This window comes from Coenobita brevimanus, chromosome 38, assembly GCF_032717465.1.
Source record: "Coenobita brevimanus isolate Jiangsu-jjx chromosome 38, ASM3271746v2, whole genome shotgun sequence".
NCBI classification, from domain to species: Eukaryota; Metazoa; Arthropoda; class Malacostraca; order Decapoda; family Coenobitidae; genus Coenobita; species Coenobita brevimanus.
Window position 1 is genome coordinate 49985192 of NC_136991.1, and position 21469 is coordinate 50006660.

The 21469-nt window shown below is 39.0% G+C and overlaps 1 protein-coding gene across 1 annotated transcript; it reads left to right on the plus strand.

The window, feature by feature from the left end:
• The first annotated feature begins 382 nt into the window (after positions 1–382).
• Positions 383–13967, plus strand: LOC145396462 (ras-related protein Rab-32B-like). The gene is made up of 6 exons (XM_080269838.1): positions 383–467; positions 7021–7150; positions 7293–7349; positions 8963–9023; positions 9846–10029; positions 13837–13967. Exons 1-6 carry the CDS (start codon positions 383–385, stop codon positions 13965–13967), a joined length of 648 nt encoding a protein of 215 aa, XP_080125964.1.
• Positions 13968–21469: the final 7502 nt, after the last annotated feature.

Genomic DNA, 21469 nt, shown 5'->3' on the forward strand with positions numbered 1-21469 from the left:
CACTTCTGATACTTTTCCCTTTGGAAGTTTCCCCACCAGCACACCTGTCTGGCAGCAGCAGCAACACGCATGCGCCAGGTGAGCCACCGTAAACAAACACTTGTCCCTTTCCTTTTCATTGGCCTTGACTTCAACTGTGTAAATAAAATATTTTTCATATTCATCCTTGGTATAGAATGAGGTAATCAATAAATGTTGCAAGGAAGATTATAAGCAATCTTTATATCTAATATATAATGATCTAATAGGCTTTAGGGTGGTTTATAAGATAAGAATGCACGGATCCGGTGGAGGTAAATATTCATCACATGACTGGATTTCCAGGAAGGTGGAGGTGATGCGCGGGTGTCGTGGGTTCCAGACGTAGCAACAATCGGGCAAGATGACCGCCGTGGCTCCCGTAGAACACAGCACAGTGCCAAGAGAGCTGCAGTTCAAGGTGCTCGTTATCGGGGAATTCGGAGTTGGTGAGTAATGGTCGTCTTTCTGCCAGCGTGATACACAAACGTTGCTCCGACAACGTGATCTGTAGCCAAGAAACTCATATAGATTTGTTTTGTTTGAGCTTTTTTCCTTTTCCGGTTATACATAGCATAAGTATTATTAAATCCCCGGGGGGGGGGGATGTGATATGCAAGTATTTCATATTTGACCTTGTAGTTATGACTAGCCTAGCCCAATTATTTTTGAAGTCATTAGGCTCTTATTATCCTAGCCATCAGTCTAAGCTGTAATGGAGAGACTTGTAACTATACAGCAAAGTTACCTAGACTCTGGGAGTGATGGAAGAGTTTCCTTAGTTTACTTGATGTAGTTTAGAGGTCCACACTTCACAGTCGTGGTGGTCCACTGCTGCTTCCGGCTGGTGTCCTTATTCATGAGGTCCACTTGGTCTGGTATGGAGTTGGAGACAACCTGGCAGTTTGCGGTGTAACCTGGTACCAGAGGTTTAGTACCAGAGGTTTATCTGGCAGCGTCCTGAGGAACCTGTTGAGTCTGGCCTTGAATCTTTCCACTGGGGAGCCAGTTATTCCCCTCACTTCTTTTGGAAGTGTGTTAAATATTCTTGTTTGGTCGTGGTACAGACTGGATGTAAGCATGAACTCTGTTCTTGTTGGAGCTCCAGCTGGGAGGGTTCTTCTACACTTACGTCCCATCCGTTCACTGCTGTAGGGCTGTAATGCAGAGAGTGTGGGATCCTGCACCAGATTTTCCAGGACATTCCATATGTATATGGCTCGGTACCTGTCCCTTCTCTACTGAGAGTAGTGACCCAATTCCTGGAGCCAGTCCCAGTAGGTGAGACCATGCATCGCATTGATCTGTCTGGTAAACATCCTTTGTACTGTTTTTAACCACTGGATGTCACCCTTCTTGTGTGGTGATCATAGCTGACCTTAGTAGTCTAGTGTAGGTTGCACCAGAGCTTTTCAGAGAGTAAGCATCACATCTGGTTCCCTGGAGGTGAACATTCTCAGGACCCAGCCAGTCATACCCTTGGCCTTCTTCACTGTTTCCATGATGTGGTGATGGAAGGTGCCTTCATCACTGAGGTGCACCCTAAGGCTTTTCACATGTAGGTGTGGGGTGATGCCTTGACCTCCCTCAGCATATAGCTTCGTTGTCTCCTTTATGACATGATTCAGGCCTTACCACAAAGCATCAGATTTTTCCGCGTTAAACTGCATAATGTTTTCTGCAGCCCATGTGCATCCTTTACTGTGTTTAGGTCTTCCTGCAGGTGGTGGACTTCTTGCACACTGATGATGATGCGGCTGATGCTGGTAACATCAGCAAAGGAAGAGAGAAGGAAGCCATTCACTCTCATGTCAATGTTGCCCATGTGTACGAGGAGGTGGAGGGGGGGCCCAAAACTGACCCTTTTGGCACTCCGCTCTCTACTTTGGTCTTTTCAGACCTATAGCCATCTACGCTTACTGACTGGGTTCTCCCTGTTAGGAAGTCATGCAACCACGTACCCAGGTTTTGCCTTTACTCTGAGGGACCTGATTTTGTGTAGCAGGATGCTGTGGTCAACTTTGTCAAAGGCCTTGGCAAAATCAAGGAACACAACATCCATATTCCTTCCCTCTTCCAGGTTCTGTAGCAACCAGTCATAGTGTGCCATGGATTTTGAGAGGCAACACCTTCCATTCCTAAATCCATGTTGACTTGTGTTGAATAGGTTGTTCTCATCCAGGTGGGTAAAAAGTCTGTCTCTCATGGTTTTCTCGAACCCTTTGATGATACGTGATGTGAGCCATCCGGTCTTTAATTTTAGGGCAGGCTCTTGTCTCCTCCCTTATGTATCAGGACTATGGTGGCTTAAGTGTGGTTGGAATTACTCCTGTGTCAAGTGAGCAATGCCACAGCATGCTGATGGGTTGTGCTAAGGCGTCTTGACTAGACATGGGGCCGAAGCTGGCTTTGGCTTCAGCTTCGAAGCCAAGTGGCTGACTTCAGCCCCAACTGCTGGCTAAAGCACCAAAACCAGAAAATTTGTTACAGGAACAGAATATGTTTATAACATGGGACAGTGGAAACAATGCTTCTTAATCCTGCTGTAAGAGGATACTGTGACACGAAACCAATTATTGGCTTCATAATATTCATACAGCTTTGTCTTTGTCTTTGTGAGTGTTTACCTGGCTTTGGTTTTGGCTTCACGACTTTCCAAGGGTGCTGGCTTTGGCTTTGGCTTCGGCTTCATGACTTTTGGAAGACTTCGGCTTCGAAGCCAAATAGCTGGCTTCAGCCCCATGTTTGATCCTGGCACTTCAAGAGCAGAATGGCTGGCACTTCATCTGGTCCGGTGGCTGAATTTGTTCTTAGTTCCTTTATGGCCTTTTTTGTGTCCTCTGCCTTGATTTGGATGTACAGTATGTGGGGTGGTTAGGTTGGAGTATTTCTTCAGTAAAGAAGGTGAAAGGGTTTTGTATTGTTGTTGACGATCATGGGGTGCAGAAAATGTTGTACTGTAGTGCCAGAAGTCCGCATGTCTCTTTTGGGTCTTTTGTTATAATTCCTTGTTCAGTTCACGGGGGTCCAATCTGTGTTTTGACCTTCGAGAACCTTGTGCAGTAGCTGAAGAAATACTTTGGATTGTGCTTGTTGTTTGTGACCTCCTGATTCTCTTCATGTATTCTTTGGTTCTCGTGTGACTCCTTGATTTGAAGCTCAAAATTGGCCACCTCTGCACTGATGGAACACTTCCAGTCTTCATTTTGTGCTCTCCTTAGGTGCTTGTTTAGGGAAGCTTTTTTTTTTCATCAGGATTTTCCTGTCCCTCGGAATGTTGCTGTGTCTGGCACCTCTTCTTCTTCTCTTTGTTGGTATGTTCATATGGCAAACCTCCAGCGTAGTTGAGATGGGGGATTGTAGCATGATGTTAGGGTCATTTCCTCCCAGGATCATGTCTCACATTATTTCATTGAAGTTGTGCTGTACTTGCTCCCAATTGATGGTGTTGCTGAAGAAGTTGAGAGTTGCGAAGGGAGAGGATTCTGTCAGAGTTGCATTAGTCTGTGTGGTCACATCCTTCTTGTAGATTGTGTTTATGGTGATGAGGCTGTGGTCTGAAAATACACGTACCCTTTTCTCCACTTGGTAGTTTCTGAATGCTTCTTGATGGTGAAAAACAGGTCTAAGACAGTGTTTTTTGTTGTTGGCCTTGTTTTTTTTCCTGTGCGAGGAATACCTTGTTGGTGGTTTCAAGGAGGAGCTTGGCCTGTGCTTGAACTTCCAGCATCCCTTCCAAGATTCTGCCTTCTTGCCACTGGATGTGTGGGAAGTTGAAGTTGCCACACACAATAATCTCTGGCATGCATGTTGAAACATCCTTGGATATTTTGTTGATGTTTTCTGTTGCATCTGCAAAGTTTTCTAGAGCACACTGAGGCAGGTGGTAACAATTGACAACAATTAAATATTTTTGGTTGTATTTTGAGAGCTATTAGCTGAACTTGGCCATTTGAATCAGAGAGCAGGGTTTGTGTGTCTACAGCTGTGTCATTTCTCACATATATCATGCAACCTCCATGACTTCTAGTCACCCTGTCCACTCTTTAAGGGGTATAGTTGAATATTGCTATTTCTGCATCCTTCACCCCACTTCTCATATGTGTTTCAGTTAGAGCAATAAACATAGGGTCCTCCCCAATTGATAGCCCTCTCATAAGAGGCACAGCACTTTGCTTTGGTTTGTTTTTGGGTAAAGGCCTTGAATATTACCCATCATGGTGTTCCCTAGTGGGAGTTTCGTGTTTAGTAATTTTCATTTAAAAGAAACATGTAAGTCCTCATTAAACCATTCTTCTGTATTATAAAGCAGGATATTATTAGCATGTTGTCAATGACTAATGCATATCAAAGTGGTTTCTGGAAGTGTCATCAGCCCCAAATGCACCTCACACTGAAACCAAGTGCCATGCCCAAACATGAACATTATACATAATGACCTTGTGGCTCTTTTCGGTTACTGTATTTATTGGTTTACTTTATTTGAATGTGCACCCATAGAACCCTGTGCTCCCTTCAATTTTCAGTTAGAAAGTACCGGAGGGCAAATATCCATGGAACTATATGATCCAAGACTTCCTTGGTTTGTGTATTTGTTAACAATGATGTCATGTACAGTATGTAGAACTATGGTATGCTGTAATGGTTTGCGTAATAATAATGTCAGTATGATTCAGGATAGTGATTTTGCAACAACATCATAACTACAGTACTGGTATTTAAACCATATTTTGTAATACAGTGTCCAATTCATTTGATGACAACAACAAAGATGATCATCTAAGGTTCAGTGGCTCACAGACTCATCAGTGAACTGTTGTCAGCCCTGGTTGATCTACATCAGTAATATCTGTCATTTGATTAAATTACCTTTAAGCCATAATAGTTATGGATACTGTGCTTAGGTTGGTGCAGCCTTTACCTTTTCATTTTATGCTGTGTAAGTTTACAGAACACTGCATGTGGTTTGTAGGATTGTATGTGTAACAGTCGTTTAGTATGTGGTGATGTATCATGAGCTGCTTAATTGGTATATTTAAGTAAACTTTAAATTTACTGTAATCTACTGTTTTTACTCCTAGGTGGAGGCACCCTTCATCCACTCACTTGATATAAAGCTGTGTACTTCTTCGTTCACCTTTATCTTGCTAATTCTGTATCTGCCCTCCTCCCATCGTACTTTTTCCTTTCCTTCCAGTCACTTTTTATTACTTTTCCTTCCACATCAGGTGGCTCTGCACTGAGTGACACATCTAATAAGTTTCCTGTTACCCAGGAAACCATGTACAACACTGGATGGTAATCGTATAACCAAATTGCAGGGTGAAGTGGAGCCTGCTATGGTGCCCCTGTTAACTGAGTGGACAGGCACAAATGTGGCATCCACCCAGGTACCAAACCTCCACACTTTCCCCCATCACGCATTGGTGAGGTGCTGTCAGTCACATAGAAACATCGATTCACTGAATGTGACAACCCTGAAGGGGCTACTGTTAACAGTAGAAGTGACTTAAGCAGCTTTCAGAATTATTTATTATGTCATATTTTTCTTCAGAAAATTGATGCATATTGTAGGTGCTTATATTTATTAAAGGTAGGGAAATGTGTACTAAATAATCTCTCTTTTGACAGCATATGCTATGGCATGAATTTTATATATTACCCTTAGAGAATGCTTGGGAATATTATTTGCACACACAGCCACAGGATGATTGACTGTGGCTGTGATAATGTATATGATATGGCATTATAGCCATAGTGCACAATCATGTAGCCTACTGAATAGGTTCGATAGCTGTATCGTGAAGTCAGGATAACATAGCTGGCTGCTTACATATACTTAGGGGTGCATGGGAAATAAATTTCATTCTCATGCCACAGAAAAGCTTTTACTGTAATAAAACACTTGTTGCAGTACTACAGTATTTTTCCAGGTTTATAGTAATATAGTACCTGTACTGAGCAGTGGTCATTGAATAATAGTGGTTTGTATCTCTGTATCTTTTGGAATAAACCACATGCTCTCACATCCTGTGAATTATAGTCCTTACAATAAGACCTCCAGACATTTCTGTTTTTTGTTTAGCAGTGGCCCCACCTCCCATAGTATGCCACACCCCCTTGTACATTATTCCACTATCTATCCACCTTTTTCTCAGTATTCCTCTCCTTACAACCATCTTATTCTTACACAACCATCATCACTCTAACTCTCTATTTGCTCCATATGGCTGAACTAATCCAAATTATTTCTCTGTTTATCCCACAACAACCTTAACACCACATTTTTCACAAATCTTTTTTTGCTGTTATAAATCTCAGCATATATTATGCAGTCCATTCCCAATGATGGAGCAGTTCCCCCCACAGCAATAGATGGTACACACATATGCGCACGCACATGCACGCACACACACACACACACACACACACACACACACACACACACACACACACACACACACACACACACACACATTCATTCCCATTTCATTGCCTGGGTGTTATATATTCCTAGGCTTTGTGTGCTGATGCTAGGGCTGTTTCATGTGGATCATCTGAAATTAATTTCACTTTTTTAATGATCAGCATTTTACTCCTCTTCCATTAGAAGAATGTCTCCCTCATTCTGTCAGTGTGTACTATGTGATTGTCTCCATACCAGCTCAGAGTACTTGTCTGTTCTACAAGAGTGCATAGCACTTTTACAGGTACAGTATATCGTCAGTACTAAAATTTCTATACCAAACTATAACTTGCATAATCTCTTGTTTATGGCTAAAACATAGCTGGTCTGAAGCTTCTGAAGCATTACACGTTCTCGTGGTGCTTGTTTCACCTGTAAACGAACACTAAGAGAGAAAAACCATTTTTCTAAATTTTTTTTATTATTGGCATAGATAATTTAGTCTAACTGATGCCACAATTAGGCTGCAGCTTTTTTCAGTTCAGGATAATTTCTGGCACTCAGTTAATCTCACATTCTATATATTTGTATTTCAGGCAAGACTGCAGTGATTCGACGATACACTGAGGGCCACTTCAGCCCTTATTACAAGCTAACCATTGGGGTTGACTTTGCCGTCAAAACACTTGACTGGGATGCCAAAACCAAAGTCACCATTCAGATGTGGTAAGCTCAGCAGCTGTTCTTGCATGCAGTTTGAAAATCTTTGACAAGTGTCATACACAGAATTTGTACTTTACAGTACGGTGCTGACTAAATACTGTATTAAAATGAAGGTAACTCATTGACTTAATATTTTTCCTTTCAGGGACATTGCAGGGCATGAGAGATTTGGTCACATGACCCGTGTATATTACAAATATGCGTAAGTATTTTTTCTTCCTTGTCAGGTTGTAGGATCTAAGTTTAGTCACATATACTGTTTGTAAGATAGTATCTCATGAATTCAGTTATTAGTATCAAAACAAAATGAGGTTTGCAGTACATGTGCAGCACAGTATTCCAGATATATGTCACAAACCATTGTGTAGAGTATAGTAACTTTTGTTTTTATTATAATCTCCAATGCCTTGCTTCCTCCTGGGAACATCACAAACTGGGTATTGCCCTAAAAGAAATGTGTCCTAGTTACTTTGTCCTCACATACCTCTCTCACTCTCCCAGTCCCAGACTCTCTCTCTCCCCTGTCCATTTCTCTTACTCTCTTCTTCCATTCATCAGAAGGATTATCTATTGCAACATTACCTCACTCTTACTTCCAAAGAAGTTTTTTCGCACCATGTCACTGTGCATTCTAGTTTTAAACTAGAGTAATAGGCAACATCTGATGCTGTTATGTTTATTTGTTATCATTGTTAAATCAGAATAATGGTATTATACTGCCACTTCAGCATTGATGAGCGCAGCATTCACTCTTGCAATTACAGCTGTAGGCTTAAAACTTAAATTCCAGAGGGAAGGCAAGCCCACAGTACTGACAGACAATTGTTGAATGCTCTTGGTTATTAGATTTTATTAGTCTTCATCCTGCATTATAGAATGTAGTCAGCAATTATATAAAGAGGCCACACAGGTCTGTCACATGATGCAGAAGTTATAATAAAATATTGGAGACTTGCCTTACCCTTTACAATTTAAATTTTGAATTAAGTGGTGTAATGTCAAATTATGTGCCACTCATATCTTGGAAATGGAGGTTGCATTTCAGAAGGTGAAGGATGCAATAGTAGAAGGATAGTTGAGAAGAAAGGCAGTATTTAAGATGAGATTAACCAGTCAGACTTTGTGGTTGCCATTTTTACTCTGCCCACTAGATGGAAAAAGATGGAAAGTATAAGTGTCTGTTTTGTGAAAGAACAAGTACCATATTGAAGACAGAAACTCAGTCACTGTTCATAATAGATGTGGTGTGTGATGATGCCAAGGATATATCACAAAAGTAAAGGTGTGAAGATTTAATGCAACTTATGTGGAATATTTACACAGTACAGGGAAGATGGTAGTAAAGGAGTGAAGCTTTAATGCAAGATATGTGGAATATTTATACAGTACAGGGAAGATGGTGGTGATGCGGATTGAGTAGTGAAATAGGGGACAACAGGGTTGCAGGTTTAGTTCTGACTGGCAAGGGACAGTTTAAGGATTTTAATTTGATAACCTGTATATTGCTGCTCTTCTTTGTTACACCAACAGCAGTTCTTAAAGGCACCTTCACCAAAACCATAACACCAGACTTTAACATGGTATCCATAGCATATAATAGAGGTGGTGGATGTTAGTGCCTAAGTGGTGTTGTTAGTTCTGCTGGGGATCACTTCATTGATTGTGAGTTTGAGATGGATTACTAGGCCTTGGGAATCGGCTTTGTAGCCAGTGTTCATAGTTAGATGGTAAAAAAGAAAAATGTTAATTAAGAACAAAAAAATCACTTTTGCACATAATTTGTCTCAATAGATCTTTGCTACTTTGAATTTACAGTGTGGCTGCTGTCGTAGTGTTTGACCTCTCAAGACCTCCCACTTTTGATGCTGTTCTCAAGGTTAGTTTAATTCACTTTTTAATTATGTTTTTATTTTATACCATGTGACTACAATTCCCTGTAACTGAATGGCATATCTAGAAGCACAGTACTGGATAACTACCTCCACCAAGGAGGCCATGTTTTTGCCCATGGTGGTTTGTTTGTTTGTTTGTCTGTTAGCAACTTACTCAAAAAGTTATGAATGGATTATGATGAAATTTTGTGGAAGGGTGGGCCATGGGCCAAGGAAGAAATTATTAAATTTTGGGGCAGACAAGGAGTATCCTGCACAATATCTTCAAAAGTTCTCAATGAATTTCAATGAAATTTTGTGGGAAGGTGGGCCATGGACCAAGAAAAATATGATTAAATTTTGGGGCAGATCTGGATCCTTTTTAATGGCAGTGGCATTGGCGGAAGTATGCACTCTGAATGCTTCCTAGTGAAAGTTTAGAACAGTTGCTTCAAAATTCTCTTTGGTTAGTGCTAGGTTCAGGTGATGCAGGTGTTGGAGTAATGATTGACATAAGCATTGCAGCTGACAGAGGACTTGGTCCCAGTTGAGTGATTGAAAAATGTGACTGAATTTTTGTAAGTGGAAAGGAGATGTGCTGAGTGTGACAGCTTAAGTGATCTCAAGCTGTTAGACCAGATAATGAGAGTTGATGAGATGGTCGGATAAAACATGATGTGTGTAATAATGAATAATTATCATTCATAATGAATGGATATATGGCACTTTTGACAGCTTCTCTTGTTGTAGTTGCCTTTTTTTGGATCTGAAATTGTAGGACATTGTTGTGATGATAATAATGACAGTAAAATATGTGTTGCCATCAGTGGGTGAGTGACATCCGGGAGAAGGTGACACTTTGTGATGGGCGGCCACTGCCAGTTCTGCTCTTGGCCAATAAGTGTGACATTGATGCCATCACCATCCAGCCAGAGGTCATCTCAAACTTCTGCAAGCAGCACCAGATTGATGCCTGGTTCCTCACGTCAGCAAAGGAAGATATTAATATAGGTAGTGTACTCAGGCCACAAACATTCTATACCTGAACCTCAGTACTGATTCCTCTCCCCCCCTTCCTTCTGTTCCCCAAATAACATACCCGTTTCATTTACACTTACACTTACAAGCATTCTTTTCAGTTGTTTGCATTATTGGCATTATCAGTAACAACAACTACAGAGTATACTGTATTAATACCTTGTGGTCAGGTGACAAGTGTATCCTCAATTTGTCTGCTCTGTGTGGACACAGGAGTTTTAGTCATATTTTGGCCCAAATGCATGGTAAGAAATTTTTTTACTAAGCATTATTCAGCCCCTAGATATAGGTATATTACTAAAAAAAGGGCAGTTTCCAACAAAAACAATGGTGAATTTTAACGTGAAAGCCTAACGAAATGAAATAGAATGAGGATGATACCCATTTTGACAAGTATACACTACATCAGATTATTGATAAGCTTCATTTTACTGCCATCTTCCCACACCATAGCTTGCTTTCTCATATATTTGTTGAGGAAGATGCAACAAACAGAACTGAAATAAACCCAGTAGTTTTGAAGATATAATAGTTGCCCGTTATTTATTGTAAGAATAATGTATGATCAACTATGATTAGTAGGTTAGCTTGTAAGTTATAGTACAAAATAGCCTTAGCAGAGGAGGAATCAGCATGTAAGACCCTTCATGCACTGACATTCCTGATCATCTGTTGAGGCTAAGTATAGACTTTCAGTTGTGCTGGGTTACAAACAGATGCAAGAGTTACCATACATCTATATTTTTCCGGATGTGTCCTCCTTTTAATTCCTTTTCTCTCCACCCAGGTGAAATTTCTAAATACAGTATATAAAATTGTCTGTTCTCAACAAGTCAACAAGTGGGTTGGTGGAGAGTTAGTGCTCCTCCTTGTAAAACAACTAACCCAGACACAAATCTCTGCTCCTTATGGGATCATGGCATCTGGCTGTAGATAGATAGATAAAATGAGATTTTACCCTTTTAACCTTTTCACTGAGTTTTCCACGCAAAATTAATTCCAGAGAATATAATCATGAATAATGTACCGGTATCCACTTTATCTCAAGAGGAAAATACTGACGGTTACATGTTGATCCAATTCTTTACACTATGCCTCACTGATGGGTACAGATTTTATCTTGGACCACTGCTTTTCCAGAACTATCTCCCATGCCTCCACTGGAGTAAAATGTGAATAATTAAGGCAGTGTTTCAGATACCCTGTATTCAACAGCGTAACGCATTAATTCTCTCCAAAATAGATTAATATTTACTGGTTTATCCCCTCCCTCCTCCTTTGTGAAATGTCCTCTTTTGCAGATGTTCAGATATGGTAGCCCTAACAGATGCCGACATACACAATTTTTTGTATTTCATTAGCATCATCATCATCTGGACCTCCTTTTTTCACCGTTGGGCAGGATGAGGAGTAGCAGCGTCCAGACAGCCCAAGTTTGCCCAATCCAATGGGCCACGCTTCCATTCACTCATCATTCAAGCCCCTGGAATCCTAGCTTTATCTGATACGCAAAAAACTGTCACCACATTACTGTATATAGCGTCATATAATTGTATCCGATAGAGTCAATCCGAACACTGTCATGTTAAAAGGGGGTTCCAAATCCCTGACCATGCACTTCTCACAACATTCATCCAACCAGCTCGATCTCTTGTCATTTTTCGAGCCTCACCGCCTACCATACCTCTCATCCTCACACACATACCGTATCCACCACATCCCTCCACCTTCTCCTTGGCCTACCTCACCTCCTCCCTCCATCAAATTCACTCAGATATACCTTTTTCACCACTCTGTTGTTATCCATTATCTCCACTTGACCATACCATCTCAGTATATTCTCTTCAGTTCTGGTGTCCACACTCTTCCTTACTCCACATCTTTCACACTGCCTACACATCACATTATTTCGGATCCTATCCACTCTGTACCCCACAGACATTCCTCAGCAGTCCCATCGCCACTGCTCTCACTCTTGAGTTTTCATTTTCATGCCACACCATAGTTTCACATTCATTATAATCCATCTGTCCATCATCTAATCATATGTTTCCCCATGAGGAGTGTAAGAACCCAGAGCTAGGCAAATTGGTCCTGACATTTAAGATGAGAGTGACCAGCCTCACTCATCCCTGAGTGGCATTATGTGAGCAATAAACCCCAACCATCCCTTGGATATAAGCCTGCACTAACTCAGTCTGATTGGAGCAATGTAATTAATCTCTAAACCACCAGGCGCCATACCTTGGTTATATGGTTACCACCCAGTGTAGTAAATTGTCCCCTGATGTACAGGAAACCATTTGGCTTGTCACTTAGTTTAGAAACCCCGGGCTTCTATGCTTCTAATGGGGCAGCATAGGATTGGATGATGGATATATATATATATATATATATATATATATATATATATATATATATATATATGTATATATATATATATATATATATATATATATATGTATATATATATAAATGTATATATACATATATATATATATATATATATATATATATATATATATATATATATATAAATGTATATATACATATATATATATATATATATATATATATATATATATATATATACCCAACTTATGAAAGTAATAGGTTCTTGAGGGTCTTTCGAAAGTCATTTATTTTTTTTTTAAGTCCATCTCTCTCTCTCTCTCTCTCTCTCTCTCTCTCTCTCTCTCTCTCTCTCTCTCCCTAATCCCATAATTACTGAGGTCAGAGTTCTTTCCCTCTACCCCATCACCTTTCTACACCATACCTAGTTCTCTCTCTCTCTCTCTCTCTCTCCCCCAGATTAAAGCCCATTATTGTTTCCACTCCTCCACTTATCTCCTACCTTACTCTGAACTGCAATTATCACCTCACTTCCTTGTCAGTGTATTCACCTGACTCCATCCTTCCTTGCTGTGACTGACGCCCCCACACACACACACGGACACAATTTTTTTGTTATCTGCAGATTTTTCATAAGTCGATCCTTCGTAAGTAGGGTTCTGGGTGGTGGCGACCATCACCCACTCACTTGATGTAGTGCTGCCTACTTCTTCCTTAGCCTTTATCATTCTCTTTCTGTGCCTGCCCTCCTGTCTTCCTATTTCTCCCATCTTTCCTGTCACTTCTTATTGCTTTCCTTTTCTTTACAGGTGGCTTACATTGAGTGACAAGCCAAAAGGGTTTCCTGTAAGCCATGAAACCATTTACGACGCTGGGTGGTAACCATATAACCAAACCATACGTGCTTCCTACATGTCAGCAAGTGGGTTGGTGGAGGGTTAGTGCCCCTCCCTGTAAACCAAATAACTCAAAGTCAAGTGGCCACCCCTTATGGGACTGTGGCATCTGGCAATAGATAGACAGATGATATATATATATATATATATATATATATATATATATATATATATATATATATATATATATATAGTCTATATATGTATAGTGTCTTTATATATATACAGTGGTCCAGTATTTGTTAATACTTTTAAAGTTTGAAAACATCCATGTTGACATCACCCTTGTTTGCAGCTCTGCCATGGCTCTCAGGTAGACATAAAATATCAGTCTTGCATTTACATTAGTGGATGCATTTAATCATTTGAAGGGATGAACATAAAGAGAAAGTGTTTTGGGTATTATGATGGACTCACAATGGTCACATACCTCATTCAATGATGTAAACCTCTAAATTATATCAGATTTGTATAGTAGGTCTTCATTTGGTTCAGTACTTTACTAGTTGAACATATTACACTGTTGTGCCAGGTGATGCGATGAGATGGTTGGTGGGACGGATTCTGGAAGTTCGCTCTAGCACTCCTGCCCCAGCACCTGTAGTTCGCACTCTTGCGCCTGAGGACCCACCACAGAAACCATCATCATACTGCTGCAGGTAATTTTTATAGCTGTAAAAGTTGACCTTTTTTTTTTTTTTTTTTTTTTTTCCAGTTGCAGGTACTGGTGTGATAATGAATACTATATATTACACTTGTGGTAGATGGTGGTGACCATCATCCACTCACTTGATGTAGTGCTGCCTACTTCTTCCTTAACCTTTATCATTTTTTTGTGTTTGCCTGCCCTCCTCTCGTCCTATTTCTTCCATCTTTCCTGTCATTTCTTATTGCTTTTCTTTCCTTTACAGGTGGCTTTACATTGAGTGACAGGCCAAATGGTTTCCTGTAAGCCAAGAAACCATTTACAACGCTGGGTGGTAACCATATAACCAAACCATAAGTGCTCCCTACTGTATTATGTCAACAAGTGGGTTGGTGGAGGGTTAGGGCCCTCACTGTAAAACAAATAACTCAAAGTTAAATGGCCACCCCTTAAGGGATTATGGCATCTGGCAATAGATAGATATATATTAACACTATATCAGTTTTTAGCACTGTACTTTTATTAATTTGGTAGTTAAACGGACTATTTTGGTTAAATGGAGTCTGATAACCCTTGCCCAGCTGCAGACCTTATATGAGGCACAATGGAGGTCTGCCCAGACCAAGCTGCAGCTCATGTATGAGATACAATTTACATTGGTTAGAAAACTGTGACATAGGGGAGGTAAACCACCATACAAAGAATTAGCCTGGCAGGAGTTAAACTAGTGTATTGGATAGATTCCTCATCATCATCGTCATCAAGAAGTGAGTAGATTACTGTTTGCCATACAGTGTACAACACCTGTAAAAGTAAACTGTACCTTCTCACGATCATAATAGTTTTTATATAAAAATGTTTATGAAACTGTCTGAGCATTCACTAACATTTAGTCATACTGTATGTGTAAAATGGTTATTAGATTCAAGAAGTAAAAGGACCCATGAGCAAGTACCAGTACTGTAATTAGAGGAAATACATGTACAGAACATATATATATATATATATATATATATATATATATATATATATATATATATATATATATCTATTGCCAGATGCCATAATCCCATAAGGGGTGGCCATTTGACTTTGATTTATATATATATAGATAGATAGATAGATAGATATATTTTAAGCATTTGTTCCTCCATCTTAACTTTAACTTGAGCTTTGAAAATGTACAATGGGAACAGTAAAATGATTGAATGTGTTCTTTTGCATAGGTGAGAGTGGGAGCAGATGGAGATACATTAATGGACAGTGATAACTTGTATAATGACTGTGTGATCCTCTGTACAGGTGAGAGTGGGGGCAGAGGCAACCTGGTAAAACTCTGCAGGTGGCCGGGCTTGGTCTTGTGCCCCCCTATTGATGTCAGCATCATCTTGTTGCCACCTTGTGTTGTGGTGACATGGTTTTGTGCTGGTTTGATGCAGTATGTGCCAGCCAGGAATTATGCTGACATGTGCTTGCTGTTTTATGTCGGTCTTGTGAAGTGCTGGCCATTATGCATGGCAGTTTGGGTTGTGCTGATGCGATAGAATACCAGTGAAATGTTGTGCAGCTCTGTCATATACCAACCAGCATGTTGTTAAGCTGGTGTGGTGGAGGGGCACCACGTGGGTGAGGGATGGAGATGGAGTGTTAGGCTGATTTGATGTTATCAGCCATCTTGTGGCACAGTGCACTATGTCTGTATAATTATGTACAATCTAGTCAGCTCTGACAGATTTTTAGATTTCCTATTTAAAACAGCTAATTTTGCCCTTTAAGTGTTCTTTTTTATACAGATGATTAAGTTTATAATTGTATCACTTTAATTATGTGATTTAGCTATAATTCTGGTTCTGATATTATGCTGTATACATATTAGTACATATTTTTAGTGACTTTTAAATGCTATATCTTAAGTATTATTTCTTGTCAAGTGCCTCATAATGACTGTGTCCGTCCGTTATCTAGCCAGCATAGACCTGCTGGACTGTTGTCAGTCGCAGGTGTATTGGTAAGTAAGGCTCAGGTGTGTCTTGGTGACATCGCCCTTTTTCTTGTTTGATCTTTGTCTTGTGTCCTTCCTGGGACAGCTCAGGTGATGTGCTCATATATCATGGAAGGTTATCTAGTGCAGCTACTTTGCAACCTTTAAACAGAACAGACACACAGAGTTTAAAGGTTACATGTTAAGTACTGTGTACTTTACTTGAAAAATGTCTTTCATCAGTTTAATCACAGGTAATATCAAATGTGCCAGTCTTCTGGCATTGCTGAAAGCTTGTTAGTTGCCTGAGCAATCACAGGAGAAAAAGTTGCTTGGTATTCATCACCTGACAGGATTAAGGTAAGCCTTTGGAAATGTGTTTCATACACAGCTCCTCTTCCATATTTTTAAACATAATTGACAGTAACATTTCTCACATTTTCTTTGATGTATACCTTAGTACATAACTTACTGGTATGCTTTTTTTCTTGAAGTCCAGAATTTCTCAGGGTAAGGCACTATCACATTTTCTGGCCTAATTAAAAAATAAATAAATAAAGCATGTAAGATTAAACATACACTAAATGAGTCTCTGTTTTTAATGGTTCATATATATATATATATATATATATATATATATATATATATATATATATATACAGTATGTATTTTTTAGAGAGAGAGAGAGAGACATGGTAGTATTAGACTGCTAGTCACTCATTTACTGTATTATATTATAGTCCCAAAGATTCTGATTTTATGCAGTACAAAATTTTTGTTTTAAAGTATGCTACTCCTAAATCTTCTTTACCATGAAAAGGTTTCAGAGTGTTGAGCTTTTCCTCTCTGCTTTGTCATGTACAGTCTGTTTTACTAGACTGTGAAAGGGTATGATTTTTATACCCATGACAAAAATGCAGCTGATATATATATTGCATTAGGTTCTCATTTTAGGTGAACTTTATATGTTTACTTGAACTGTTTGCCATAATTCAGTGCAAATGTTTTACAAAGAGCTCAAGATAGAAAACTGGAAAATACATGAATGGAAAATTATTATTATTTTTTTTTTTTTTCCATAGCAGTCAGTGTACACCTGTATAAATATGATGTTACTTGTGAAGTGTAAGATTGCAGCTAACCTTAATACTGTACATTCCATGTTCTCTGGTGAAATATCAATCAGTGCAGTACATTTTTTCCAACCATTCCAAGAGCTTGTGATAAGTTGTTTATGTGTAGAATTCATGTATGTCATGAGTGAAATGCCATCATCATGAAATACTGCCCTAACTATCAAGCCTGGCTAAGATCCATTTCAGTGCCTTATTCTATGACACTTCATAGTTCAGGATACGTGAGATGACTTCCAAACCGAAATGTAAACACCTCTACATCATCATCATCCTGACCTAGTTTATCACATTCAGATTTAGTGGTGCGATCCACATCACATCTCTAATCTCATTACTGATACAGATGTGAATAGAAATTTTAGGTATTTTTGAAATATTTTATTCAAAAGTTTACAGCAGCCCTACTTGGAGGTTGTTTTGGCTTAACCATAATCTGTTTGGCCAAGCAGACCCATTGATGACAGGTAAGCAATTGCTTATATGGGGTTGTTCTACAGTTACAGTACAGTACATAGATTGTGTCAGGATCTGGCACCTCCTTGTAGTAGATGGTGTCTCACCAGGGCCTGATCAAATTCATCCCAGTGAGGTCCAGGGAATTAAGAGGTGTGGCTCCGAGGTAGACACCACAACAGTTTTACCTAGGGTGCACAGCACCACCTCATGTAGGCTGCTTGTGAGTACCCCTGTTTGGAGGTATGGTTTTATGTGATGTGATATGTTAGTTTTGAGGAAATTTAGCCCAGAGTATATAGCAGTTCTGCTCATGTTGATTAATTTTAAGGCTATATTTGGAATTCTAGTGCAGTACATGCCAGGACATTTCCAGTGAGCAAATATCCACAAAATTAAGAATCCTCTGGTATGTATTATATGTGTTTGGATGCTAGTGTATTAAAAATGCATGAAAATTTTAAAGTTCATTGTAGCAGTAGAGTGCAGATATATTTGTCTTCCAAAATTTAAAGAGATGATATAGTTCAAGTTTATCTGGAACAAACTGTGGATCTTGCCATATCTATATATATATATATATATATATATATGTATATGCTTGTTAAATTTCTGTAGTAAAATTGTTTTGCAATAATATTGAAAGTAATTCCATGTATGTGCTGCCCACAGAAGTGTAATTGCTGGATTTTTGCTGATAACAGTTAAATTGCAAAGAGGGAAATGGAAATTGTTCACAGAACAAATGTTGACAGTGGTGCTTGGAGTGCAGTAAAGCAATGAAATAATCAAATGTTTGAGGTGTTCCAGAACATTGATTATTCAAGTTGCTCCAAGCTGTATTTTTATGCTGTGCTCAAGATAACTAATATAGGAAAGTACGACTATACCTTTATAGGACCAGATGTTATAAAAGAATGATGAACTTATTGTACTTTGCCATGTAATTTGTGTAAAGAGAGGCATGCATGTTAAGTAAATGGCCATATTTATAAAACGTTTGTTGGCGCTGGTAGTCGACAGGCAAGGCAACAGCAGCCATTAACAAAAGCATATATTTCTTATTTTTAAATATTGTACTGTACTTGCTTCATCAGGGCTGGCTAAGCCATGGTCTGATAATACAACAAGAGTGAATGGCAGGCAGAATGTAATGCCTACCCTGGCAAAAGGTTTTCAGATTATGGCCATATGTCTCTTGTTGCTATATTCTTTAATACCCAACAAAGCAAAGGGATCATTACAGTTTTGAGCCTAATCCATCACTGTGTACCAGTCACCCAATATTTTTTACAGTTACAGTACAATAATCTATTTTTATACAATATGAAGAAGTTACACTTTGAAGTACTACATCAGTTGTTGTTTCCAGATACACATATTGAAGTACAGTAACCTTGAAAAGAAAAAAATTGAGTTACTACCGCATGTGAGTTATGTTGAGCAAAATAATTTGTCTTTATACGTGAGGACAGCATTTTATAGTACTGCCGTGTATCCTGTCTTGTTTATAATATTACTTCCCGTTGGTTATGATGATGTTCTTAATCACATGGCAGTTTTGGAGATGTATAAGTGTTGTAAAATACATGTGGATACATATTAACATACATATCAAAATGGAGAAGTTGTCTATGCAGTTCAGGGAATTGATCATCACTTGAAAGTGAAATACGGGTACTGGACCTCTAATCTGTCAAGTATGAGAACAGTGATTCTTGTTGTCTTCATGGATTTTGGATCCCTGAATAGCAGGACAAAGTTTAAATTTCACAGTACAATACCAGGTAGCCCAGTTATATAGAAATATATTAATTATTAATTTTCTGTGATAAAGATGTGCTTTGAAGTACAGTATGAAAATGGTACTCTGTCAGAATACAGACACTAATTATGGGACAGGTCATATTATAGAAGAGAAACCTAACTCTAATACAACTGCAGAATAAAAAGGCTTTTTCAGTGATTTTGGTACTGTTAAATTTAGAACAGAATGTTAAAAAATGCCAGATCATACCTTCAGAAAGTGTTTTAAACTGTTAATTTCCAAGATGACTGCCTTGGATTTCACCATACACATATAGTTTGCAACTGTACTTTTGTTCCAACATATTCTGGTTGTGTCATAAGCAAAAAACCTTCCATTGAAAGAAATTATGAACTAAGTCTGTTGTTTCTTGTCCTGCTTAGAGCTAGAAATGTCATCAGAAAGGCTCATGCTGTCACTGATAACTCAAGCAGGGCATTAAGTGAAGCTATCATTTGATGGTCTACTCAAAAACCAATCATTATGTCCTTCAAGGAGATTCCCTGGTGCATTGTTTGCGATGGAAGAGTGAAGACAGTTATGGTGCAGTAGTATACTTATCTGCACATGTTAGCATTCACCCAAAGACACTTAAATTGTTTAACATCACTAACCAAAGGGTACTCTTAGGTTATGAGTTGTTTTATCAGTTACTCATCATTTATGTGTCCACTGGCTGTGATACAGTCTCTTGCACTGTGGGTATTGGAAATAGGTCAGCCTCCCAAAAACTTGTAAAAAGGAATTATCATGCAGACCTGTGCTAATGCACTCAATCTACAAAGCCAGTTAAGTTGTTTTGGTCTGAGGTTCATGTAGATGTGAAGCTAGTAGACTGCAGGTTTGAGCTGCCCTTCTGCAGTCCACCCTTATCCTTACACCACATAGGGAAGGAGATGAGGGGCTTTCGTAAAATAGGGCAGTGAAGCTAAATGGTTATATTGGTGCCACTGCATAATGGTATCCCTGTCCAGCACCAGCCAAACAAGCAACATCATTAATGATATACAAGCAGTGGCTATCATGTTTGTGCAAATGCATTGATTTTCGTATATTGTTGCATCATAAAATATTGAATAAGACATTATATAGGTACAGTAGTTTCTGCTTAATCCTCTCTTACATGTGAAAGTCTCATGCCTACTGCGTTATCCACCAAATTCCTTTGCTTCAGAGTTTACCATTAGCTCGTGGTCTGAGGGAGGGAAGATGACATGGATCATGAATAATTAGTTGATCCCAGTGTTGTCAGCAATGAAGGATTCCTCTTACAGTCTCCTGAAGATGATTCATTGTAACTTCTCAGCTGCCTTCAATTCATATCGCTGGAGTTGTAAAGGATACAGATAACATACACTATGGTTTGTGTACCATACCAACAGGAGTGTGACAAAAACTGGTAAAACAACTTCAAATAGAAAAGTTTTACATTTACTGGTTGTTTTGTACAGTATTTTGAAGTGTTCAGAAGCAGTCATTTTGGATTGGACCTAATTTTGTCCCTCTGATTCATCAGTTTCAGTATATATTTTTTTTTCCATGCATGTTTAAAACCACTAGAAAAAAACTTTTGTAGTATTTTTGGGAGGTGCAATTGTATATTAACCTATATATGGAGAGCATGATTTTAACAACAGTAATAAGTGCTGTATTATTGCAGAGTAAGAGAGGCAGGACCAGTTTGAAATAAATGGTATTGGTGTCCTCCCAGATGTTTAGATGATAGATAATGGGTCCAGTACTTATACTTGTATACCAAGTGTATTTCCAGGGCTTTTAGCCTTTGTTAATTTCTTTGCTCATGATTGTCTTTACTCTGTACAAGTGCTATTGGAGCAATAGAATAGTGTATGTTACTGGTCTGGTGCAAGTATATGTTTGAGAATATGATTATTGTCTGTTGTTTGCAAATGTATATCTTTATAGTTTATAGTGTGGCTGCAGGGCAGACCACCAATGCCACCTGGTGTGGTGTTGCTTTAGTGATCTCTAGTATGCTGTATTGTATGACCTTCTCATCAAAATGCAATCCATACAATCAGTTCCTACTGTATTTGCTTAACTATACTGGCCCCTTTGCCCCTCATAATCCATCAGCATTAGCTGTACCTTATTTGCCTATTTTGCCAAACCCCAGTACAG